At 40.9% G+C, this 26793-nt stretch overlaps 1 protein-coding gene across 2 annotated transcripts in view; it reads left to right on the top strand.

Moving 5' to 3' along the window:
- plppr2a (phospholipid phosphatase related 2a) overlaps nt 1-23287 on the top strand; it is an 87986-nt gene extending 64699 nt beyond the window's left edge. The window contains exons 4-8 of one of the 2 annotated variants that reach the window (XM_066642147.1): nt 9793-9913; nt 12053-12303; nt 13537-13713; nt 19515-19642; nt 20593-23287. In XM_066642147.1, the coding sequence (XP_066498244.1) occupies nt 9793-9913; nt 12053-12303; nt 13537-13713; nt 19515-19642; nt 20593-20701 (786 nt within the window). In that variant the 3' untranslated portion in view covers nt 20702-23287. Of the gene's footprint in view, nt 1-9792; nt 9914-12052; nt 12304-13536; nt 13714-19514; nt 19659-20592 lie in introns of both variants that reach the window. The other variant, XM_066642148.1, reaches the window with a different exon arrangement.
- The last annotated feature ends 3506 nt before the right edge of the window (nt 23288-26793 follow it).

Genomic DNA, 26793 nt, shown 5'->3' with positions numbered 1-26793 from the left:
TTTGGGTCATTGTCGTGCTGGAAGACCCAGCCACGACCCATTTTTAACATCTTGGCGGAGGGAAGGAGGTTGTCACTCAGGATTTTACAGTACATGGCTCCATCCATTCTCTCATTGATGCAGTGAAGTAGTTCTGTGCCCTTAGCAAAGAAACACCCCCAAAACATCATGTTTCCACCTCCATGCTTGACCGTGGGGACGGCATCCTTTGGGTCATAGTCAGCATTTCTCTTCCTCTAAACACAGCGAGTTGAGTTAATGCCAAAGAGCTAAATTTTTGTCTCCTCTGACTACACAGTGGGCCCAGCTGCCTTAAGATCATTAACAAGGTTCCCCCATGTAGTTTTAGCCTGATTTCTCACTGTCCTCATGATCAAGGATCCCCCACGAGGTGAGATTTTGCATGGAGCCCCAGATCGATGTCAGTTGACATTCATTTTGTATTTCTTCCATTTTCTTATTATGGCACCAACAGTTGTCTCCTTCTCACCAGCATCTTACATATGGTTTTGTAGCCCATTCCAGCCTTGTGCAGGTCTAAGGTCTTGTCCCTGATATCCTTAGAAAGCTCTTTGGTCTTGTCCATGTTGGAGAGGTTAGAGTCTGACTGATTAATTGAGTCTGTGAACAGGTGACAGTTTAACACAGCTGATTTTAATGCAGGTAATGAGTTGATTAGGAGCTTCTAACTGGTCCAAAACTCTTAATGTTTGGTAGAGGGGTCAAATACTTATTTCTCTCTGCAAAATGAAAATAAATGTATATATTTTATAACGTAATTTTCTGGATTTTCTTTTAGATGTTCCATCTCTCGCTGTTAAAATAAACCTGCCCTTAAAATTATAGACCGTTCATATCTTTGTCAGTGGACAAACTTACAAAATCAGCAAGGGATCAAATAATTATTTCCTCCACTGTATATAGTACAATGCCTAACTGTGAGTGTGTGAGTGAATGACAAGCCAGTTCCATTGTGTGCTTTACATCTATAAAAATGGAACACAAAAAAAAGTTGCCATGGAAACAATTATGGCAACAAAACCTTAATTTCTGTTGTAATCCCCTAAGGCTCTAATGGGTTTTAAAAACTCCCTTCAACATTGCCTTTGACTTTCCTAACTGAGCCAAATTTATTTTTTTTTACACAATTTCCCGCTGTCGGAACAAAATTATGGTGCGTAGCAAACAACATTTAGACACCATTTGAACTGAAAAATATGTTCTTTAAAAACCTGAGTATGGCTCCTTAAGTCTAATATTTACCGTCTTAACTTAAAACAACACAAAACGTTAATAAAAACGTATTTTGTTCTTAAATCTCGTATTTTATCCAATTTCTCTGAAAGATAAAAAGAAGTGAAAACATTTTTTGAAATATTTTAAGATTTCAAATAATTAGTTATTAAACGTTAAACTAAAACACTGGTTCTCAACCCTGGTGCTAGTGGCCTCTGCCCTGCGTGTTGTAGTTCTCCCCCTCACACCGACACACACCTTCAACTAAGGAAGGGGTTGTTATTTAGCTCAGTAGTGGCATCAGCGCACAGGCCCAGGACTGAGAACCACTGTACCACGTGGAGTAAAGAGTGCATGTGTGTGAATATGACCCTAATTCTAACTCATAAATATAAATAATTTAAATAAATAACTACAATAATTTTTATTAATACATCTGTTTAATTATTAAAGTAGTTTTATCTTTGGTCCAACCCTGACTCCATTAGTATACAGAGTTTACGCAAAGATTACTGCGCCTGGACCAAGGGTCTCACTTGGCAGAACCTGATTTACATCACAGAACAGCTTGGGAGGGCCCTGTCATCACAGATCTGCCTTCCAGCCCCTAAAGAACATACCGCAGCTACAATCAGAACCCTAAATGTGGATTTCCTGAACCCCCCACTGGCAAAACAAAGCTTGTGGTGATGTAGCGTTATCAGCAGCAGAGGCATGGACCTGACTGGAGCTCAAGATCAGGTCTGAACAGGCAGCTTTTATCAGGCTGTAGAGAGCCCTGCATTAGAGATCTCTGATGGTGGCATGACCCTGACCGTCCATTAGACTGACTCAGAGCTGAGCTTGAGGATCTATCTCATCATCATCATCCACATTACTTATACTCACACCGAAACAGTACACACACACACACACACACACACACACACACACATAACCCTGACACTTTCATTAAGCATGCACACATCAAGGAAAATCTTTCACACTGACATGAACACACACACTCACTCACGCACCTGTCAAAAACCTTCATCTCACTACTCCTGGCAGAAATAACAGATTCACCGCAGTAAGAGAATGTTCACTCAGCTTTTATACTTCGCAGCATATAAACAAATCAAACATGACACAAAACAATTTGGGTTAAACAGCTGAATATTTTCGGATCCTTAAGCATCCGGTAAACATCCATCCACCCATTCATCTCTTGTCTGTAACCTCTTAATAACCATAATACAGGTCAGGGTCTGTATTACTGGGAACAAGGGAGCAACATGCCCTGGATAAGTGCCAGTCCATTACATGTCATCATATAATGGACTGGCTGTGGGAGAGGAAACGCAAGCAATGCCACAAATTTGTGACGCACGATACATCAGCGGCCGATATATTATTTGCAAATATGTGGATTTTTTGGGTTTTTGTTATCGGTCAAATATCGGAATTTTAGCCGATAACTTGGTGCCTTTTTTGTGCTTTGCATTTGCACTGAAGCCTGTAAATACACAACTGTGTCTGCTGTGTGGACTTCTTTGTTCCCACAGTTTCTGGGATTAAATGTCTCTGTGGTGAAAACTAATTTTATAATATCAGCGAAGATCAGTACACGCACAGATAGTGGTGTAAACACACACACACACACACACGGTTAAATGACAGAAAGGTACTCTCAACCACCACAGTGCCAGAAAATAGATATTCAGAGTCATTCAGCGTCTGAATTTATTACTGAAACGATGATAAACAAGTACAAACCCTCGCTCAAACACTCTCCTTCACTCACTCAGAGCCTCTTTAGAGCCGCTCTCGCCCTAGCTCTCAAAAACAAACCCGGTGCTGCACTAATTAGCGCCCCATAGAAACCATTAATGCGGCACCAGCAGTAAATCTTTGATGAAAATATACATGGACTACTATTAATATACTTAAAATAGAAAATTATAAATACAGAAATGTACAGCTACTGAAGAAAAGGCTTGTCCTATGACAACCTATGATAAAAAAAATGTTTTGCTTTAATTCAATGTGAATTTGCTTTAACACCTTAAACCCTAAGGCCTCGATACTTCACCTCCACACACTCATCACAACATATCTTTCACACTCAAAGAAGATACTAATCATTTTTAGAATACACTGAGTGACAAGTCCTAATATAAATACCTGTACAATAAAACTAAGCTTAAAGTAAATAGCAACCCAGAAAACAGACACTTTTGTTTTGTTGTGTGGAATAGACTTGTCCCAGTATCGACATCCAGCTGACATCCAGTGAAGCTGCGGCTGAGTTCAGGTAGCCAGACTCACCATGAGTCACTGCTGTAATTCCAAGCCAAATGTGGGCCATAAGGAACAGCAGATGGGCCAGATTGGGACCAAATACTCTTTGCTATCCGGGAATAAGTTTACCTTCAAAACCATGCTGACAAACTGTGAAGACTAGCACATGCTTCTTTTGATATGTTTGAAGCCAGCCACCAACAAACTGCCAGTGACCTGACATCATCAAAATTAACAAGATTTCTTTCCCATGTAAAGTTTCTATGTTGAAGATAAAAGGATTATTTACAAAAAGACACAATTATCGGTTGTTAATATCGGTATCGGCTACTCCAAGGTGCATCCCTATCACAAATACATCCAGTTAAATTAGAACTGGCGTATTGTTTCCCAAATCAAAGCAAAATGTCTTGAAAATAGAAGACTGTAAGAGAACAGCTGAATGAAATGGGATTTACACAAAGAGAAGACAAACAAAAACCAGCACTAACACCAAAACTGTAATTGTGTACATTGAATTTTGGACACTCGTTCAGTCAAGAGGAAATAGGTTCGGTGATAACATGGGCATATTAAAGCAATGACATGGCCAGCAAACAGTCCAGGCCTCAGTGAGATATATACAATTTGATGGAACATTTTAACAATTGTTCCATGACAGATCTCCAGCCTCCAAAGCTTCAGATCAATTGTTATTTTAGAAGGATGAAACCAGCTAGATGTAAAATATTTCATTATCAAAGCCCCTGACTGAAAATGAAAAAGTGGGCTGCATAGCTAAAAGTAGTCCTAGTAGCCACCTGAATCTCAACTTATATTCATTATTATGGTAATAGCACACTGTGAGAACAGTTTATAGGAATATAATTTGAAATAAATAAAATCTGAACCACAGAAATTCATTATAAATATAAACATAAAATATATTTTGCCACTTTTAAAAATAACATTTCCTTCCACCTAAAATTGTGCATCAGCTATATGGTGTTACTATAATGGCAAAAGTATTTTTTTAAACAGTGAAATCACTATTAATGGAGCCCTCTCAGAGTTTGGTTGCTGTTGAAATATAAATATGAGCTTGCTCAGATTTGTACTGCTAGCTCCCCGATTTTTGTTGCTCACCAAACATTCCATGATCTCTCTCAGATTTTCTGTGCAGTTTCATCCCGAAGTTCTTAGCCATTCAGAACAGTTTATGGACTTGGAAATTGAAACTGTCACAGCTGCTATTATAATTTGCATTTTTGGTGTCCCATTCAAGGTTTGTTCCCACCTTGTGCACTGTGGCTCCAGATAAGCCCTGGACCTACCCTGTAACTCTCATTAAGATGAACATGTTACAGATGAATGAATCATTTTTAGTTTTCTGTTCACAATTTTGTTTGAGAAATATAGTGATAAAAATAATGTAAATATTATATATGTATATCTCTGAAACTGGACAAACCTCACTCAGGGTTCAAAATGTGGCTGCTACTATTATTAGCTATGCAACATGCTTTTAGTCTATGCTCATTTATGTTTTTACGCCCTTCCAGGTTACACTATTGAAAGCAATGATGAAGAAACCTATTGCTTTCCTATTGATATGCACAAAAATACATACAGTACCAGGCAACAATTTGGACTATTTCTCATGAGTCATTTGTGGCATAGGGCTGTTCACTGTATAGAGCTGTGTACCAGCCCCTACCTCTGCACCACCCCAGTTACAGTCTCAGACACATTCAGAAGGGAGCGGTTCTACAGATTAACTCTCGACGAGGCCACAGCCGTTCACTGAAAACCGTTCCAGGTGACGACCTCATGAAGCGACTGAGAGAACGGAGAGAGTGTGTGAAGCTGTCATCAAAACAACAGGGGGCTACTTTGAGTAATCTAAAATATATTTGTTTAACACATAATTCCATGCATGTTCCTTCATATTTTTAAATGTCGTCCACATTGATTTACCAAAAAAATAAATAAATTAAATGAGATGTTCAAACTTTTGGCTGTACATTTACAATGTTTAAAATGGCCCAGAACAAAGAAAGCCCTCCCTGAGTGGACATGTCAAAATATTTGACTGGTACTGTATGTGACACTTCTAGAGTTAGAGCTGGAACATTTGCTTTTACAAAGTGAACACACTGTCACGGGGTGGCAGAGGTAAACACAGGGAGAATACTTTATTATAACAAAAAAAATAAAATAAAAAAAATACTAAAACTAGAAAACAAGTACTTAACAGACACAAAAACTTAAAGACAAAACGCCAAGCATTAACTTGAACAGACCTATGCAGAGCTAATGCTAAACACAGAGCTAATACTAAACCTAAACCCAGAGCTCATGCTAAAGCTAAACACAGAGCTCATGCTAAAGCTAAACACAGAGCTCATGCTAAAGCTAAACACAGAGCTCATGCTAAAGCTAAACACAGAGCTCATGCTAAAGCTAAACACAGAGCTCATGCTAAAGCTAAATACAGAGCTCATGCTAAAGCTAAATACAGAGCTCATGCTAAAGCTAAACACAGAGCTCATGCTAAAGCTAAACACAGAGCTCATGCTAAAGCTAAACACAGAGCTCATGCTAAAGCTAAATACAGAGCTCATGCTAAAGCTAAACACAGAGCTCATGCTAAAGCTAAACACAGAGCTCATGCTAAAGCTAAATACAGAGCTCATGCTAAAGCTAAATACAGAGCTCATGCTAAAGCTAAACACAGAGCTCATGCTAAAGCTAAACACAGAGCTCATGCTAAAGCTAAACACAGAGCTCATGCTAAACTGACATACTTAGAGAACAAGACAGAGAGATACAAAGAAACAGAAGGCCCTAGAATAACAGCAATACTACAATACCAAGGGATACGTGAACTACAAATGGCTGACCAACACTAAGACTCAAGCCAGGGCTTATAACCTAGAGTATAATACAAAACACCTGGGAACAACAATCACAAGCAGAGACACCGATGAGTGGGTGGAGCTAAGGCGGGACTAGGGCAGAGACATGAACAATAATAAACAGAGCCATGTGCTAAATAAGCACATGGTGGGAACAACAGACAGAACAGGGCCAGGGTGTGACACACAACCTTCACTTAAAATGTTAAAAGGAGCTCTGATTTCTGTAGAAAACTAGGACTGCATCCCTTCCTCTGAAGTTGTGTGACTGATATACTGAAACTCTGTGTTGTTCACTTTTAGCTCAGCTGAGGTTTTGTGAATGACAGCTCTAAGAGGAATTCCTCAGGTTTATTTATAAATAGCTGTTGAATAACGTCATTATACCAAGTCACTTAGAGTGGTGTGAAATGAAGTAAAACCTCGCCAAGTCAGAATTTCTCACAGTGGTGATGATTGTAACCACACCTCTAAAATCACCCACACAGAATATTAGATGAAATGGTTGTAAACATCATTTCATGCCAGAAAGCCCAGTTTTGCACCATTTCATGAACAAAGTTTAAGGTTAAAAGCAGTCTTTGACATTGACTCATAGTGGAGAGTTACATATGAAAGCAGTAGTTGTTCAAAACTGTGCAAAAATAAGGTTTTTTTATATCAACAATTATTATACAGTATCAGTTTTCAGTATATTTAAGAATGAAAATATATTTACGCTTACATTTCTGGAGAGAATAAGGTGTGTAAATCATGTGTAGAAGTCTCCCTAATCAGTGTTTCTTGCCATTGTTGCCCTCGGCTCGTTATAAGTTTGGATCCACATTTGAAACTGCTTTGGGGCATCATTTTTCGGGGAAAAAAATCAACATAAATATAGAACTGAATGGAACTAACAACAAAATGTCTTCACAAGTACAGGATTGCAAGTGCGCAGTGAAAACCTCTGACTGACTCAGTGCTAGGCCCTGAGTAAGACTGGAGCCATGCGTTTTCTCTCTATCCTTCTATCTGTAACCTTTTAACCATCTCCAGCTCCATTCAGCGGCGATGTCAGAGTCTGTCAGCCTGAGTCAGTGGTCAAGCTCTATTCTTAGATGTGTTAGTGTGTGTGCTGTGCCTGCGTGTGAACCGAGCGCCGCATCTCTGTCTCTTGCCGTCTCATCTCTGACGTCTGGCCTTGTCTCAGGTAGCGTGTTTGATGTCAGTGCGGATTTTATGCCCCGTCCTGGCACCGTTACTATGACGATGCCTCCTGAGCCTGTAGTCACATTCTGAAGATGAATAGTGATGGTGAGTTACTGATCTAGGAGCTGCATTAGCCTACAGCCAAAATACTGTCAGCTGAGGTTACAGTGTTAACAGCTGAGTCGGTGACAGAGAGGTTTAAATGAGATCAGACATCAATGATGTGTCTATGTTTGTGTGTGTGACAGTAAATGCCTGTGGTTGCCTTGCAGAACTGGAGAGGCTTTCCGTAACCCCTCCTCTAAGAAAATGAAATGGTAGCAATAGAAGTAAAAGAAACTTTCTAAAATAACAACCATAGAAAGAGTGTAAATGTACCGTGAAATACACAATGTAACATTTTTCTATCGGCAGTGTGATAACTTAAAGGGAATGTCTATGATTGTGGGTAAACATAGTTCTCTCTGGATATTTACATTCAGGAGCTAAGCATCTTTTAAGGTGGTGTTTGAGGGGGAACATAACGATGTTTGTGGCTGAAGTTTAAAGTCTGTAAGTTTTTAATTCACTGTTTGAATTACCACAGAAACTCATTTGTAACTCAAGCTGTTTCGTTTTGTGGCCCTTTCAGTAATGCAGGTAGTTGTTTAGACAGCAGTGACTCTTAAGTGATCCAAAACAGCAAAAATAACTCAATATTACCCACTTATAAAGAAGTTATGAGCATTTCAGTTCATGCTTTTTAATGTTTGGAGCTTTCTCCGATGTCTAAAAACACTCCAGATGCCTCTGCCATGAGCAGAGAGATGGAGAGAGAAAGCCTAGCATGCAGGGCCAAGCCAGTTTGTTTTTTTTAAACTCATTTACAGACACTGGGTCCTTCGTAAACACATTAGACTGGTTTCCAGCACAGACTGGAGCACTAGCGAATGGCGAGGAAACATCTTCTGAATTTTATAAAAAGTGTTTTTTGATTACAATCGTAAATGTCACCTTTAAGGGAAAGGACCTATTGGGCCCTCTTTTAGTTCATTTTTTTTTTTAATAAAACCATCAGTTATGGTTTATCTAAATACTTGTAAAATGACATATTGTTTGGAAACAAATAGTACAAATTTCTAAACGATCTAAAAGAAAATTAGGTAGATAGAGCCAAGCGCGTTGTTAGTTATATTTTAGATAAAGAATAAATCAATTCCATCTGAGCATTTTTTGAGAGGAAGGTTCTGTTAGTTGTTGGAACAAAGAAGTATGAATCTATTACAATTTGCTGAAGCAAAAAGTAGCCATTAGTAATAATAATAAGTTGCACATATACAGCGCCTTTCTAATACCCAAGGTCTTTTACACTGTAAAAAGAGAGAGAGACACCACTTGGGACATCAGAGGAGTGGAGAAGTATCACGTCTCTTTGTCCTTCAAGACTATTTTCTATTAGATGCAAACTGTATACTAACTTCTCTTCTTTCTTCTGCTTCTTTCTCATTTGATTACCCGTTCTGCTCGCTGGTTCACATGAACCATTAGACAGTCTTTCATCTGTCCTTTTACAGGAGAGTGAATGTCAGCCCACATCGATTCTCAACTGCAGATGGATGGCCTTGAGACACAGAAAATAGCACTAGAATCTGGACAAATCTAGTTAAAAAAGAAAGAAAAACCCTGGTAACTCAATGAAAACATACTGAAAGTCCTCTGTGCTGTAGTCAAACAGCTAGTAACAGAATGCAATGTTCCAGCCGAGTGCAAACATCTCCCCATGTTCCGCTTTGCCACTCTGGATGTGTCAACAATCGACTATGACAACGTGTCATCACCTCTCCAGCCAATCTTTTCCTCCCCGACTGACACGGTCTCCACATCACTCCTGTTATTTTTAGCCTCATTAATGAACTGCTACTCGTCACGGAGGGGTCTGACCACTCCCAGTGCATTCTGGGATAATGAGGAGCTGACAGGTTGTTGTTAGTGTGTTAGCCAACTGGATTTGAATGGTCGTTAGCTACTCAAGACTCACATATTTGATCAAGTTGATGTCTTTTAGCACGTTTTGGGGTGTGCTTTTTCCACTAATTGGGAAGTCGAAAGTTCATACAGCTTTAAAGCTACATTAGCTGCAGTTGCCCAAATACGTAAATAAACAAAAAGTTTTTAATAAGTAATAAATGGACGTTCTCTTTTATTTTGGCAGATACTAGCTGGTGAGTTGATGGCATTTTTCTTGAAGTCAGAGGGCACACAAGAGAAGACGATCGTCACAGCGGACTGCTGCTACTTCAACCCATTACTGAGACGCATCATACGCTTCCTAGGTAACGGAGTAACATAAAAGCAAGAATGGCAATGTCATTGATCAGGAATTAGAAACATTCTTCAGCAAAGGTCAATGTTTGTATCTCCTACTAACATAACAATACAGGAAGTCTGTCTGCAAATATAATTAGCATCAACTAAATGCTTTGATTCTGTATTCTTTTTAAATAAAACTGAAGCTAGTTGAATTTAGAAAGATTCAGTTTGTCCTCCATGTCTCTGATGATAAATGATAGTGTACATTTATAAATAAGCGCTTCTGTGGCCAGTTGGTAGAAGAACATTTGAAATGGAAATGTTTTATCTGTATGACCAAGTAAAATCCTTTCTCTGGTAACTCTGTTAATAGAGTAACAGGGACAGTGTCAGCTCTATGTTGTGTTCAATAGTGTTAGCCACTATTGGTAAAAATGTTCTGCAAGATTCTTATCTACGTGGATCTTATGTGGGTAGAAAGAGAGCCTCATATCCATTGCTGTCACATGACAGGTGCTTTTGTGGTCCTGAACATGGTATTAAATGACATGTTGCTCTAGGCGGGCTGCAGCTCGGGATCCATGACAGTCTGCTACTCCTTATTCCAGCGTAGTGTCCATGACAGAGATTTACCCTGATCATTGACCTTACTCTGATTAAATAAAGGCCAAAGTACATCATCAGGATGACCAGTTAATTTATTCCACTATGAAGCACTAATGATTTCAAATACCTGTCTCTAGTAATCTAAAGAAATGCAGTGATATATTCTGTTGTGTTAAAATGTATTAGAAGGGGGTCACTGACCAGTTAATGACTAAAAGGGACTGATTATGAGAGTATAAAAAAATGTTGCCATGTAGCAAATGTGCATAGGTTTGAAGACATCCACTGTAATCAAAGAATTTGCTTCATAATTAAAAGATAAAAATAGAAAAAAATGACATGAAAATGGCCATTCTGCAACTGCACCTTAGCCTAAGGTCATCGTACCCAGTGCCAAGTTTGGGCTAAAGGGGTATATAGGGGTATAGCCCCTAGCACTTGGGCTGTGTAGCAGCGGAACTGTGCTGAATTAATGGAACAACATGCAATACCTCTGGGATGAGTTGGAGTGGAGTTTGTGATCCAGAGCTAATCATTCAATAACACAATAACACTACCAGATCTCACTAGTGTTCTCTGAATACAGTACAATCAAGTTCACAATCTACACTCACTGTCCTTTCTCTCGGCTACAGTGACCATACAGGAGCACTTTGTAGTTCTACAATTACAGACTGGAGTCTGCAAGTTGCTCTGTATACTTTGTTAGCCCCATTTCACCCTGCTCTTCAATGGTTAGGACCCCCACAGAGCAGGTGTGATGTGGTGGTGGATCATTCTCAGCGCTGCAGTGACACTGACGTGGTGGTGGTGTGTTAGTGTGTGTTGTGCTGGTGTAGAGTGGATCAGACACAGCAGTGCTGCTGGAGTTTTTAAACCCCTCAGTGTCTGGACTGAGAACAGTCCACCGACTAAAAACATCCAGCCGACAGCGTCCTGTGTCACTGATGAAGGACTAGAGGACGAGCGACACACACTGTGCAGCGACAGATGAGCTACTGTCTCTGACTCTACATCTACAAGGTGGACCAACGAGGGAGGAGTGTCTCACAGAGTGGACAGAGAGTGGACACAGGGTTTAAAAACTCCAGCAGCACTGCTGTGTCTGATCCACTCTACACCAGCACAACACACACTAACACACCACCACCACGTCAGTGTCACTGCAGCGCTGAGAATTATTCTCCACCCAATTTAAATTTGTTCTGTGGGGGTCTTGTGGGGGTCCTGAACTTTGAAGAACAGTAAGAAAGAGGGCTTACAAGTATGCGGATCAACAGATGGACTACAGTCTTTAACTGTAGAACTACAAGGTGCTCCTGTAGAACCAGTAGAGCTGAGAGAATGGGCAGTGAGTGTAGAAACAAGGAAGTGGTCATAATGTTATGGTTAATCGGTGTATGTCTGTGGTCCCCAGTTTGATCTTGCAGTACCTGCCCTAAAGAAATTCGTTTTTCTTCAACAGCAGGAGCAGTAGCACCAAAATCAAATGTGAACTGTCGATGCACCGCCATATTCTAATTTTCTCCTTTTGTGTTTTATGTATATTCTCTTAGGCGTCTACTCCTTTGGTCTTTTCACCACCACTATTTTCGCAAATGCTGGGCAAGTGGTCACAGGTAACCAGACACCTCATTTCCTCTCAGCTTGCCGACCGAACTACACAGCGCTGGGCTGCCAGTCAAATCTCCAGTACATCACAGAGCGCCGGGCCTGCACAGGGAACCCACTCATAGTGGCATCTGCCCGCAAATCCTTCCCTTCCAAGGATGCAGCACTGAGCGTGTACTCGGCAGTGTACACTGTGGTAAGTGGTGTGTGCATGTCAGTATTAGTTGACTATGTGGAAGAGCGTAGAGTTCCTGTCATGAGTTATGAACATTGATGGTGTACTTAGATCGATTTAAATTTAAATGTTATAATGCTAAAAACCCAAATTTGAGAAACCTAAGGCTTTTACGTGGTACAATAACACTCCAAGTTTAAGGGACCGCCTGCACTGTGGTCATCCCACCTCTAGAGGGAGCCCACGCTCCAGGATGCCTAGTAATCAGCCCAAGTGAGAACAGCTGGTGCTGACACTTCATAAGCCCTCCGTGCTGCTCTTTCAGTGCAGAGTCTTGAGTTTGTTCTGAACCAGACTGCACTGGTAAATTGGTATTTTCCTCAAGAAGGAATCTTTCTGGTTCCTTTTGAACTCTCTACCCTTTGAGTTAAATCAACTCACAAGCTCTTTTTCTCTCGTTTCTCCAGAAGTCTGGAGAGAATTTTCCTGTTGGGACTTTGGTCTCACTGCCTTGCTTTCTCCTTTGTTGTTAGGAAAAAAACTTTTTGTTGGAAGTTCTACTATTTTCTTGCCTTTATTGGGTTTATAACGTACAGTCACAAGCACCACTGTCTCCTACATAGTACATTGGTACACTCACCCCGAATCAGACCCCGGTTCGATTCCCACCGTGTGCCAAGCATGCTTTTCTGCCCTTAAGTCTTTCCTCTTGGTAAGCTCTACCAGGACTGCTATCAGAGTCTCCCCTGTACATAGCCGTCCCGTTACACCATGGTACTATTTTGTTGTTGGGTTATTTTGCTTTTGGGGCTCCACCTAGTGTCACTAATTTTGTCAGTACTGTACTGACAAGAGGAGGGGGTAATTTCTTAGTTACATAGTGTAGTTTCAGTGGTGCTGAGCTCAGAGTAGTCATGACAGAGACTTTATTCTCCCTGTTACAAATCAGTGGAGCATCATAATGACTTTGAAGCTTTAAAGAATAAATATTACGCAGTGGTCCTTTAAACAATACTCCAGGGATTCTGAATGCAGTAACTAAGAAATTCCAGTTTTCAATGCCCCTATATCCTCGATTTACCTCACTGATAATAATAAAGCCCATCATGAGCTGGATCAGGTGTGGAATGATTGGGGAATGGATGGGGAATATTTGGAAAATGTATTAGGAAATAAGACTAAAGCTTATGTTCAGAGATGAATCTTCTAAAGTAAATAGATTACATGGACAATAATGTGTGTCTTTTGGCTTAGATGTATGTGACACTGGTGTTCAGGACGAAGGGCACTCGCCTGACAAAGCCAACACTCAGCTTGACCCTGCTATGCCTAGCCATGCTGGTGGGAGTGGTGAGGGTGGCTGAATATCGCAACCACTGGGCAGATGTCCTAGCTGGCTACTTCACTGGAGGAGCCATCGCTGTGTTTCTGGTGAGAGCAGCTCTTGGTGTGGCAGGGTGTAAGTGGAATTTAAAGAGGATCAGTGCCTGCTGTTGACATGCCCTACATTCTAACTGCACTATCAGAAAAGGTCTTTTAATGGTTTTCAAAGTGTCAAAGCTAGTTTCTGCCAGCACTATAAACATTTGATTTTACTCAATGAGGAATATGTAAAATATTAGACTAGTCTTTATCAGCATTGGAAAAAGCAGTGAGTTATTAACCACAAAGGTAAATCTTTCCAAGATGGCGTCACAGATGGCAGCTACAGTGAGACACGTTTTTGTTAATGGTGTCTATTGTACACCTAATTCAGTCAGTATGAGCAGAAAACAGTTGCTCGCGTTCAGGGACAACTTTCATCTGATATTATTCCTGAGTTTATTGGAAAACCTTCAGAATATTTGGAAATCCTCCTGACGGGAATGCTTACCCTGCTCAACTTAAAAAGGAGGCGGAAGAGAGGTAGACATCTACTTCATGGAGACCTGGCTTTCTAAATGTGGACACAGGGCGGACAGAGACGAACAGCTCACTGATAAATCCAGAGGGGGAGGACTCTGTATCTACATCAGTGAATGCTGCACATAAGCGATGCACAGAAACAGCTGGCTGATCAGACAGTAGAAGTAAAGAGAGAATGTCATTCTTGGTGACTTCAACAATGCCAACTTAACGAAAGAAATCCCCAAGTACCTACAGCATGTTTCTTGTGCCATGAGAAAGGAACATTTTGGACCACTGTTACACCTCTGTTAAAAATGCCTATTGTGCACAATACTTGTCATTCTGACCACACTCCCCTTCACCTGATCCCCACGTAGAGGCAGAAACTCAAGACCAACAAGCCTGTCCACACAACAGTAAAGAGGTGGACCATTGGAGACATTGAAAAGGTACAGGACTGCTTTGAATCCACAAAAGGCCTTTAAAAAGTGACAGACGGTGTAGATGAATACACACACAGTGATGTCATACATCAGTTTCAGCAAGGACAACTGCATTTCAGCAAGGACAACTACTGCACAGGTGAAATGCAGCAACGACAAACCATGGGTTTCAGTTTAACTCTGACAGCATTGAAGGAGAAAGGATGCAGCATTCAGGAGTGGGGACAGGATTCTCTTTAAAGAGACCAAATACAAGATGGGGAAATAGATTAAAGCAGAGAAAAGGAATACTCAGCAGCAACTTGGCTTTTCATCTTTTCTAACAACCCAGCTTCCGTCTGGAAATGTGTCCAAGATATCACAGATTAAAAAGAGAGCAAGTCTAGGTTGACCAGACGTCCTCTTTTACCCGGACATGTCCTCTTTTTCAGACTTAAAAATATGTCCGGGCAGAATTTAACAAATGTCTGGGATTTTGTTTTTCTAGAGTTTACATAGAACTTCGAGAAGTTTCGTTCACAAACTAGTCCCTCCCTCCCCTACTCCGATTGGTTCGCTTGAGTGAGAAGGGGGCGTGGTGAAGTAGCCTAGAATCTTCTGATTGGACGGTCTGACTGTAGAGCTACCGTTATTGGTCGATAACCTTCTCTGTAAACATTTAATTGGTCAGTCTGCACGTCAGTAGTCCTTGTTTACGTCAGGCAAAGCTCATGTACCCACCCTCATCTCGAGCAGCTATGACTAAATGGAAATGTAAGTTCTTAGATGAATTAAATTCCCATGTTTTGTGTAGCAAATAAAGGTGTAAAGGACCTGAAAGCACACACAGGTTCAGCTAAGAATACAACGGCAGCGAGGGGTGAGACCTCATCATCACCTCCCCCCGGAGACATGTCCTCTTTTCCACCATCTCAGATCTGGTCACCCTAAGCAAGTCTCCCCTCCTTCTGAATGACCGCCAGCTCACCATCAACCTGAATGAGTTCTGCTGCAGGTCTGAATCGCAACACCCCATCCCTCACCAGAACCGCATGCTTTGAAAACCATGTGGTGTTCTTGTTTTTTGGACTGAACATGGCCCTGAGCCCCAATTCTCACAGATCAGTTTTCTTTGTTGCATGTTTGGCTTTTGATTGTAGATATTCGCCTGCCACTTTTTCAAAACACTTTGGGGTAAAGTTACGAGCTGCCATTTTGAGGCAGATAAAAGCAAATGTGAGAGCTGCTGTAACTTCAGAGATTTTACTAGTGGATAGTTTGTGCTGGAGCTCTGCATTTCATGGTGATTGAGAGGTCTTTCTGGCCAGTCAGCACTCTGAAAGGTTCATGCGTCACAGTTTAGTATACGGTTGGAACCGTAAGTGAGTAGGGACTAGAAAAAAGTACCTGGTTCCAAGTATCAGGTACCAAATTTTGGCTAGTGAAAAAGCAAAGGAGCCGAGCCTGGTTGAGTAGGATCCATGCCGTGTAAAAGCACCATAAAATACTGCTGTGACCAACTGCACCAGTTTTTACCAACATCTTTAACAAATCACTGAAACTCTGCTCTGTTCCTACATGCTTCAAAATATCTCCCAAAATAAATGGAATAAATGACTAAAGACAAGTAGCCCATATCTCTGTAGTCAAGAAGGTTTTCAAACATTTGGTCCAATCAAACCTAAGCATTACTAAAAATTTGCTGGATCCTCTGCAGTAATTGTCACATTCTCTGCTTTATAACTTTTTAATTTTTTAAGATATTTGCATGAATGAAAGCTGGAACTGTGATCTTTCAATTGAAGTGTAACGTATGTAAACATAAAGACAGATGATGAGAAATCTGCCACAAGAAAACCATGTGCAATCCTTATTTAAAAAATATATATATTGTATGAAGTTTACTTTGTTTTATAATAGAAAATGCACATTTATCAGGCAATACCTGCCTAACCATTCATTTAACGCCTTATTCAAGGTGATTGAGCTCTGTTTGACACCATTTTTAACACTTTGGATATTTATTACCATAGTTTTTCAAAAAGGACTAATATATACATTCCTAATAAGTCAATTTCTGCTTGTTAGAACCTAATAATGCCCAAAATGGCTTTTAATGGCCCAAACATAAACCATGCAATGTGTATTTGGAGTAATTCATGAAACATGAAAAAACAAATTTCGATTCCCAAAATACCACGTAATCCCAAAATTACTATGAAATACTACGTGATCCTCTATTTAGACTTGAATAAATATCAAAATAAATATATTGGGAACACTCAGAACCTTTTCTGGTAAAGTTCTATAAATAAATCAACATGTGGATCACTGTTGATGTCTCTAGAGTCATTTAAGGTGAAAAAACAAAACAAAACTGTGAGCGTCTACATTTTTGACATTTAGGAGTTAATTGGAAGCATATGTAAATTATTAGGATCAAAAAACACATTTTTATACTTTTTAAAGTGTCCTTTTACAAAAACAACCCAATTATTTTAATGTATTCCAAGTATTTAGAAAGCAATAATCATTCAAATTTGGCAATTAGCTATTTTTCGGAAATTCAGAAAAACAACTGGTGCCAAAAAGGTTAATGTAGTAGTCAGCTTGGTCCTGCACTACACTCTACAGCATCTCGACAGTCCTGGAACATAGCTAAAGTTCGGTTTGTGGACTTCAGCTCAACTTTTAACACCATACTGCCAGAGCTACTGTAGGTCAAAGTTTCTCAAGAGTCTGTGCATGATCCCATCTGCTAATGGATCATAGATTTCCTGCCAAACAGGATCCTCAGTATCGGAGTACCACGACGTTGTGTCCTCTCTACACAAATTACTGTGCCTCAAATGAGCCATTAATGAATATCCTGACGTTTGCTGATGACACATCTGTAGTGGGTCTCATAACCAAGGGTGATGAGTCGGCCTGCATGAAGGAAATTAAGCAGCTGGTCTCCTGGATCAGCAACAACCACCTGCTGCTAAATACTCAAACTGTGGAGACAGTAATGGACTTCAGTCACAACTCTCCCATGAAACCCCCTCAACCTCAATGGATCTGTGCCTTCCACTGTGACTGTCATTCAAGTTCCTGGGCACAACCTTTTCTGGGGACCTGAAGTGTGAGAGGAATGTCATCTCCATCCCCAAGAAAACACAGCAAAGTATGCTCTTCCTCAGCTGCAGATTCAGATCAGTTTTACTGAGCGTTCATCAAGCCCATCCTCACATCTCTAACCATCTGGTTTGGTTCCTCCGCCTCACAGGAACGAGCCAAATATCAGCGAATAATCAAAACAGCAGAGAGGATCACTGGTTTTTAGCCTGCTGACACTTTAGTACATCTACTACAGCAGAGTGATTCAGCATGCTGGAAAGATTATAGCTGAACCCTTTCATCCACGACATCACCTCTTCCAGCCACTTCCCTCGGGCAGAAGACCATCAAAACGAGGAGGTTCTTTCCCAAAGCTGAAGCACTAATCAGCAACAGAGGACACGTTACACTTTAAACCTTAAACTTAAACCTGAGAACCTATATCTCTATATCTGCTCTGTAATATCTGCATACTTGCACAACTGTACAGTATTTAAATCTTATATAATAGTTTTTATAGCACATTTCATAGTATGAGTGCAGAGACTGGCATATATCATTCATTCATTCATTCATTGTCTGTAACTGCTTACCCAGTCTAGGGTTGCGATGGGCCCCGAGCCTACCCGGAATCACAGGGCGCAAGGCAGAGACACACCCTGGAGGGGGCGCCAGTCCTTTGCAGGAGCATATATAATAATATTTTATATTGTACAGGGGCGGCTATTTATATGGATACACCTTAATAAAGTGGGAATGGTTGGTGATATTAACTTCCTGTTTGTGGCAGATTAGTATATGGGAGGGGGGAAACTTTTCAAGATGGGTGGTGACCATTTTGAAGTCGGTCATTTTGGATCCAACTTTTGTTTTTTCAATGGGAAGAGGATCATGTGACACAGTAAACTTATTGGGAATTTAATATCACCGACCATTCCCATTTTATTAAGGTGTATCCATATAAATGGCCCACCCTGTATATATTATGACATATGACATTTTAGTCCCTTGCACATGATTCATTTTCTTTATTCTATATTCTTGGTATCTTTAGTTTGATAAATGTTAGTAGCCTCTGTGCTTGACAAATTCTTTGTATGTCCAATATACTTTGGCAAAATAATTCTGATTGATTCAGATTTTAATAAGGGCGGCACGGTGGCGCAGCAGGTAGGTGTCGCAGTCACACAGCTCCTGGGACCTGGAGGTTGTGGGTTCAAGTCCCGCTCTGGGTGACTGTCTGTGAGGAGTGTGGTGTGTTCTCCCTCTGTCTGCGTGGGTTTCCTCCGGGTGACTGTCTGTGAGGAGTGTGGTGTGTTCTCTCTGTCTGTGTGGGTTTCCTCTCACAGTCCAAAAACACACGTTGGTAGGTGGATTGGTGACTCAAGTGTCCGTAGGTGTGAGCGAATGTGTGTGTGTGTTGCCCTGTGAAGGACTGGCGCCCCTTCCAGGGTGTATTCCCGCCTTGCGCCCAATGATTCCAGGTAGGCTCCCACCGCAACCCTGAACTGGATAAGCAGTTACAGATAAATGAATGAATGAGTGATTTTAATAAATGCACGATGTATTCTGTTCCACTATAATACACTAAACGATCACTGGATTAGGAACATATACTGTGTATCTGCACTCATTGTCCAAGTGTGACTCTGCCCTGCTCTGTGTTTGTGGGGAGAATTCGGTTACATTTTTAAATCTTCACTCCACACTTTTATTCAGCAAATGTAGGAGGTCAAAATGTGTGCATTTATTGGTAGTTCTGTTCATATATATCATGTGTTTATTTGCAAAAATTCTCTCTCTCTATCTCTCTCTCACTACAAGGTGACCTGTGTGATCAACAACTTTCAGCAGACAAAACCCCCTCCACCGCCAGTGCGACCACAGCGTCCTGAGTCTGTGCTGGGTATGCCCATGGTGGCGCTGCCCTGTGTGGAGAGTCCACTCGAAAAGTTAAGTGGCACTCAGGTAAGGGGTGGGGGCGGGTGAGAGGCAGGACTGCACACACAGGGCGGCCAAACACGACCCCCCTGTCCCCCACTGTTTTTGACCCAGTGGACCCAAAAAGATCCGCTAACCCCCTCCTGCACACCCATGCCCCCGCCTGACCGCCAAAAAACCAACCCTGCCACCCCACTGCCTTGTTGTATAGCCCGGACCTCTCCTTGTCTTTCACTAATGGAGGAAACCTATGGTATTATAATCCTCAGCTGACTTCAGAGATAGCTACAATTGCTTCTGTTAATAGCAGTGCTGGGGTTTCAGAAGCAATTGATTTCAAAGTAGGGCACCATTTTAAGCCCTGAAAATGACTACCAGTGCATAAACCTTACAAACGGCCCTCTGGGAAACTAAAGCCAGGCCTGTGTTACATATGTCATCGAAGCAGAAGGCCCAAAACTGTAGGAGCCTGAGAAATGAATGGTAATCATGGAGGACTTTAAGCATGGAGACTTGATTCATTTCTGCCATCAGCTAGCGTAAATCAGCACTGTTTTGCTGATTGGCTTTCTGGTATGAGCAGGGTGAGTCAGCGTTTTTCAGCTGATCTTGATGCAGCACCCCTGAGAGTCTGGAGTAGTGAGTGTCTGGAGGTGGCCTGCTTTAATTAAAATGATCTGAGGCTATTAGTGTCGTCCACAGTTCAGACACCACCATCTTTTCTTTCTGTTCCTTCTTTATCTATGGCCCTTTTTTTGTCTGAACATAAAGCCATCTGTCTCTGTCCCACAGTTTTGCCTTTGATTTGATCATCTTGTCAAATGCCATCGCACTCTTTTCTCACCGATTTCATTTGTCTGTTGGTCGCCTCTATTATCGGCCATGATCTCTGTCTTTCTCTATGTCTCTCCCTCTACCTCTCTCTCATTCTTTCTCACGCTCTCTCTCTTCACCCTTACAGACTCCAAGGGGATCTTCATTCACTGAGATCACATGACCATCAGCCCTATCGGTTCCCCGCCACCCCCGATGTCCTCATACCGTCTCGCTCCATTTCCAGCGAAGTCTAGACCAGCCGTCTGAGCCGCACACTCACCAGTGCGCTGCCCACACCGCCGGACGCTACGCCACCCTCCACCGCTCCTACTCAACACAGGTCTAGACACGTTCCTCCTCACTCCACTCCATGAACCCCTCTGTTACATGCCGCCCTCAGGGCTCCCGCGCACTGCTCCAACAAACGAGAAGTGACAATCCATGGAAAGCTCAGTTAAAGAGCTTCACTCAAGCTCGGTCCGGTAGGCAGAAACGTACCAGCATGTGCCAGTAAGTGCTCGACGTGTCATATGAGTTCATTAGTTTGTCTGAGCAGTGTGTAGAAGCTTTTAGACCTTCAACGCAGTCTAGATCAACCTGACCTATTCCCAGGGGAACCGATGGAGTCCATCTGCTGGACTCCTGAAAAAAAAATACAAACCAAATAAAGACAGTGTCTTGTAGGTCTTGTTTTTTAAAGTCAAACTTGTTTTGTGTCATTGTACATAATGTAATTATTATTTGAACAACCATGCCAGCATATTTGAATTGGAAAACTCCCTATTTGGAGTGTTCCTCAATCCTTAGTGTGAATACCTGGAGACACCGATCTCTCATCAAATGAACACTATTTTTAGTTCACACACCTGACAAATACTTCGAAAGGAACTAGGTCTGTATGTTGCTTTTGAGCACTTGCTGATAGCTTACAGATCAGTGCCCAGACTTTCCTCCCCATCGATGACAGGCAGCTCAAAGGCACATATGACACTCATACACGTGCAGGAAGAACCTCAGCATATGGAGCAACCACGGGCCCAGTTCTCCTCAGAGGGATTTCTCCAGCAGCCCCAAGAGCTTGGCAGATTTAGCTCGTTAGCAGCGGTGACAGCATTCTGACGCAAAATGGCTTCTTCTCTCAGCCTTGTTCCCAGGGGGGAAAAAAAACAAAGCTTCTCTAAGACACAACAGTTCGCTGTCAGACACAACACCCACTGCCAGTTTTCAAAGATCAGAGGAAAAAACCCTTTGTTCCTCAGAAGAACACAACAAACCCGAGAGCAACGACGTATAGTTCTCGATTAACCCATTGTTTGTGTCATGTGCTGTGGTTAAAAACGCCAGGATCTGTCAGACATTACAAATCATATGTGGATTATTTTGTTTAGAGGAGGGTTTTTTCTCCCGTTTTTAATTCTGTTTGTACTTTTTGATCCTATTTTTTAACCAGTGTCATGTAATTAAACTTTCTCAGTGGTTACTCTGGGTTGTTATGGAACTGATTAACGCCATTTTCTAGCTTTTGGTTCATGAGGTTTCTGATGCATAATCCTGTTTATTTTTTTACTTATTTGGTTTGGTTCAAAAAGAAGTTTGAATTCACTTGTGATTGATATTAAGTGTTCACTGAACAGCACTAGTCTTCATCTAGTGACAGTTTTGCTGCTTTTGATTTGCACAAAGCTTCATCCACTGCTTTCCCCAACATCTTTCAGTGGGTCCTCTTTTAGTTTCTTCATATTCTCAGCTGTGCTGTTGTACTCATTTATTTCTGTAATTCTTTCCCCCCCCCTCACCGTCTCCACTTTCGTACATGAACCGTGTTTGTACAGTTTTGTAAATATGTCTTTTTTTGTATTTAAAAAAAAAAGCAAGAAGAAAAAGAAATGTGTTTTACACTGGCACCTATGTGCACCCACTGTTGTTACCATAGTGACCCACTACTTATTCTTACATTGGGACTCATGATCACATCAGAGTTCAGATTAAAACAGAAAAAGGGGCCATTTTAGGGCTTTTGGACTATTTCCTATGTCTTGTACACACATGATAGTGTCTGACGCGTCTGATCTGAGACCTCAGTCAGACAAACTTTCCATCAAGGTTTGATATTAAAGGTGGACAGCCCTGAATGCTTGGTTTCTGATGCATTTGTGAAAGTCACCCAGGAAATGTCATTTTTCTCAAACTGCTCCTAGTCAAGGCCATTGGACTGGTCTTTAAACTCGGGGTGATCTTAAACCACAGCTGTGAATCAAACACACAGGTCTGTAATTAAATGCGCAGGTTTTAATGAGCATCCTTCAGCTGGCATCATACAGCAGGTGTCACGTTTGACAAAACTATTCCTTAAAATACCAGCCAATGTTCCCACAACTCATTTTATAAAGTCAACTGGTGTTGAGAGGTCCTCAGTACATCCCAAGTCTGATGAACAGAGCATATGTGTTCCTAGAGCCTGTACGGATGAGACCGAGGAAGAGATTTTTCAGTAGGAATGCACCCGCCCGTGGTTAGCTTAGCCTCAGTGAGCTATGCAATGTTGCTAATATTGTGAAGTTCAAACTAAGACATGGTTAATTTGAAGTCCTGTTCAGTGCAAGTTACAACTCGAGGGGGAAACACAGGCGCCTAGGAACATAGACGGGTCCAAAAACAGTGAGAGGAACATTTATTTTTGTGGAAAGGGTCGCACACGTTTATATTTCTCTACAGGATGGGGAAGTTAGTCCAGATGTTAGAAGTCAGACGCGATGGCAAGGGTCAGCTGAGCTGTTTTGAAAGTGTCACTTTTTCTCCCATGTTGTATGTACGCCATGTTTTGTAAAGATTTGTCTGATGAGAACAATAAATGGTTATTGCAATACACAATGGCTGTTTTCTGCATTTTCCTGTTCCAGGCTCCAGTTCTTTCCGCAGTTTCTACATCACAGCTTCTCATTAAAAGGAACTGATTAGAGTTTTTAGAATATTAAAGAGAATTTTGTTTGAGTTCATTGCATTTTTTTAAACTGAAAACACTCAAGTGACGAGGTAGAGTGAGTACGGATGGATGCTAGTTTTGTTTTTTAATAAAATAACTGAGTTACAGCGACACCATGTGGTCATCGAACAAAATCTAAGATTAAACGTTTACATCAAGGCCCTGTTTTTCTTTTTCTTTTTTTGTTTAGTGCTTAGGCAAAACTATAGTTTCACCAAAGTCATTGGGGTGTATATTAATGTTCAGTGGTTCTGCAGAATGTGAAATATATATCTAGTGGAACCTTTTATCTCAAACCATTTGTTCTTGTAGTTCTCATACTACTTTAAAAAACAAAAGATGAACAACTGTGAGAACATTGAGGACAATGGATATCAGCTCTTCACCTGCTGAGTGATGTAGGTGGGAAGAATGATGCAAAAATTAAATGAGAAAGTGAAATGTGAAAGTGCCACAACTGATGTCAGGAACACAAATGAACTGGAAACAGCAGTCAGCCGTGACATCATGGCCATCTCCTTGTTCCTACACTCACCGTCTATTTTATCAGCTCCACTGACCACAGAGGAGCACTGTGTAGTTTGACAGTTACAGACTGCAGTCCATCTGTTGCTATGCATACTTTTGTTTGTCCCCTTTCACCCTGTCCTTCAATGATCAGTCTCACCACAAGACAGGTATTGTTTTTATGGACTACAGTGTGTAATCGTAGTGTTACAAAGTGCTCCTGTGTGGTCAGTGGAGCTGAGAGAAAGGACAGTGATTGTAGAAATAAGGAGGTGCTCGGAGACAGCCACAAGAGGGCGCTAGTCTTTTGATCCAGAGTTGGGCTTGGCCTGGAATATGCATTAACCTGCCCTTCTTGGAATAAACCTTCAGAATTGGAAGAAGGGTGAGTAAAAAAGGAGCAGTGCGCATCTCCTATTTCCATTTAGTAAATCTTACTCTAGTTTCACATTTTTACATCTTGTAAAAAAATATTCCAAGCAAAAATCAGGCCTGGTTGTTCAGCCTTGGCTCTAGTCTGTAGCACAATAAAGCACAAAAAATCAAATACGTTTTGTTTATTTAAATGCTCAACAGTTGTTGTTTTTTTGTGACAAAAAATGATTCTTTGGTTTTCCTTCTAGTTTTAAATGTAATCCATCAAAGACATGCAGTTTCCAAACCTTTCCATTTTTTAGTTTTTAAAGTCTTCAAGGCTAAATGATAACAAACAGAACAGAACCTACTTGAGCAACAATCTCTTACTTTTTTACCCCAATTCCAGCTGAACTGTTAATTGAACAATGTGTAATACTGACACCAAGCGTTTAAAACCGGAACTACAATACAGTTTCAAAACAGTGGAGAGAGCTGTCTGCCTCCTCCCGGAAGTGAAGCTCGAGCAGGTGCCGGTTTGAGGAAAACTGAACGAACAAGAGACGAGTTGAAGAACTCGGGCCGTAATCGCTAAGAAGAATGTGCCATAATCAACACATTTACACAGAAATGTGTTCATCGTTTCACTAAAACATCTATCTACGCAAAAAGTGAACATGCGGCCGCCATTTCCCTGCATTTACAAGTCTTTACTGTCCAAATCCACTTGAAATATTTAGACTAGACAAGGCTGGTGTTACTCATCGATTTACCTTTCTACCACAAATGTTTAGGAGGCAGATCTTATTCACAATTTTCATAGTCAAACATTTCGTTCCACCTTACGTGTCCGTTTAGTTGGTTCTTGCGTAAGAGCTGAAGCTAGCGTTCTAGCATTTGAAACGTTTTGAAGCAACTGTTATTCCACTTTATGGATTTAAAACACTCCAACAATTGTATTATTCAATCAATTATTCACAGTTTTCGTCTTCAAGTGTTTAATTCCACCTTAAATGGGTCAGTTTAAGAGTCTTATTTGCGTTTTTGTCCAGCTTCTTCTTGAATACTCATTTCCACCTTAAACAGCTACGTGAAGCTAAAGCTAGCGCTAGTTTTTATAAACAACACTCATTTGAAGCACTTCTAATTTCCCATTGTATCCATTTAAAACACACCACCAAGTGTACATCATGTCACTAAAACATCTACCTATTAGTGAAACACTTATATTTGCTGTGTGCTACCAGGCTTGATTTCTCCGTTCCACCTTAAAAAGGTGAATATGTGAGGCTTTCAAACACAATTCTTACTCCTTAATTTGTTTAAATCACACACACTATGGGGACACACACATGAATCTGCCTCTTTCTTTAAAACAAACAAACAATGGTATTTACACTTTTCAACTGTGTTGTTATTCACCTTCTTCGAATAAAACACACAAAACACAGTCCTAACACTTTTCAAATGTCGCTATGCCTCACTTTCTTTAAATAAAACACACAACCTATGGCCTTTACCCCTTTTAATCTATACATAATCATCTGTATTTCTATATATGTTTCAGAAATTATCCTTCAGGAGGAAATGAGCCAGCGCTGGCTCTGTTCCAAACATAGGGCCAATGTTTCCTCTCATTTTATTCTGTCTCTGGTCGTGGAGATGTGTAGAAGGGCAGTGAGGCTTTATGGGTCTGGTGAAATATAACATTAACTCTGATTACTTGGTCATTTCATGGCTGTGAGACTCTGTTTGTAGACCTGGCCACACAGTGGACTGTAAAATGATTGGACAAAAGGGGGGGGGGGGGTCATAGGAGCTCCACTCCGGACTGGGCACTTCTCAAAGAGAATATACTGCTTTAGCTGTGAGAGGCAGCAGTGTTTTAGCTTTGACTGTTTCTTTAATCTATGATCACACCCTGGACATTTTATGTCTAAGTCCAGTAAATATCCTACAGACTGCTCCTTTAAGTCGGTTTAAAGTGTGAGGAGTGTGTGGTGATAAGGGGTTTCACTAGTGTTTTATGGATTGAGAACTAAGCCTTTAACAGGCATTCATTTGTTTATTCATTTTATTTAATCACTTTATCTTGTTCAGCTGGGTCTAGGGGGAAAAATATGTGAAGCAAAAAATCATCAATATTTACAGAAGCAGTAAGAGTAAAATCAATCAAATATAGGGCTTTATGTTCAAATTGTCAAAGAGCAGGTGGTCTTTATAGTTTACTTCCACTGCCACAAGCAATTCTCACCCCACTGGCCTTTGTCAGAGCTGCCACTTTCCTTAGTCTGCAGAACCGACAGATATTAAACTGCATCAAAATCAACCTGCTGTGTTAATATCTTCAATGATATTAACTTAGTGTAAACATCCATCAATAGCTACTACTTACTGGATTCTGTTTTCAATTATAAAAACGGTAGATCACTAATTGAGCCTCATCCTAGGCCAAGAGTACTCAATGTGTACCCACGTATCTGTTCACCCATATAACATTAT

The sequence above is a fragment of the Hoplias malabaricus genome, chromosome 13, assembly GCF_029633855.1.
Source record: "Hoplias malabaricus isolate fHopMal1 chromosome 13, fHopMal1.hap1, whole genome shotgun sequence".
NCBI lineage: Eukaryota > Metazoa > Chordata > Actinopteri > Characiformes > Erythrinidae > Hoplias > Hoplias malabaricus.
This window is presented reverse-complemented; position numbering and strand designations above follow the sequence as displayed.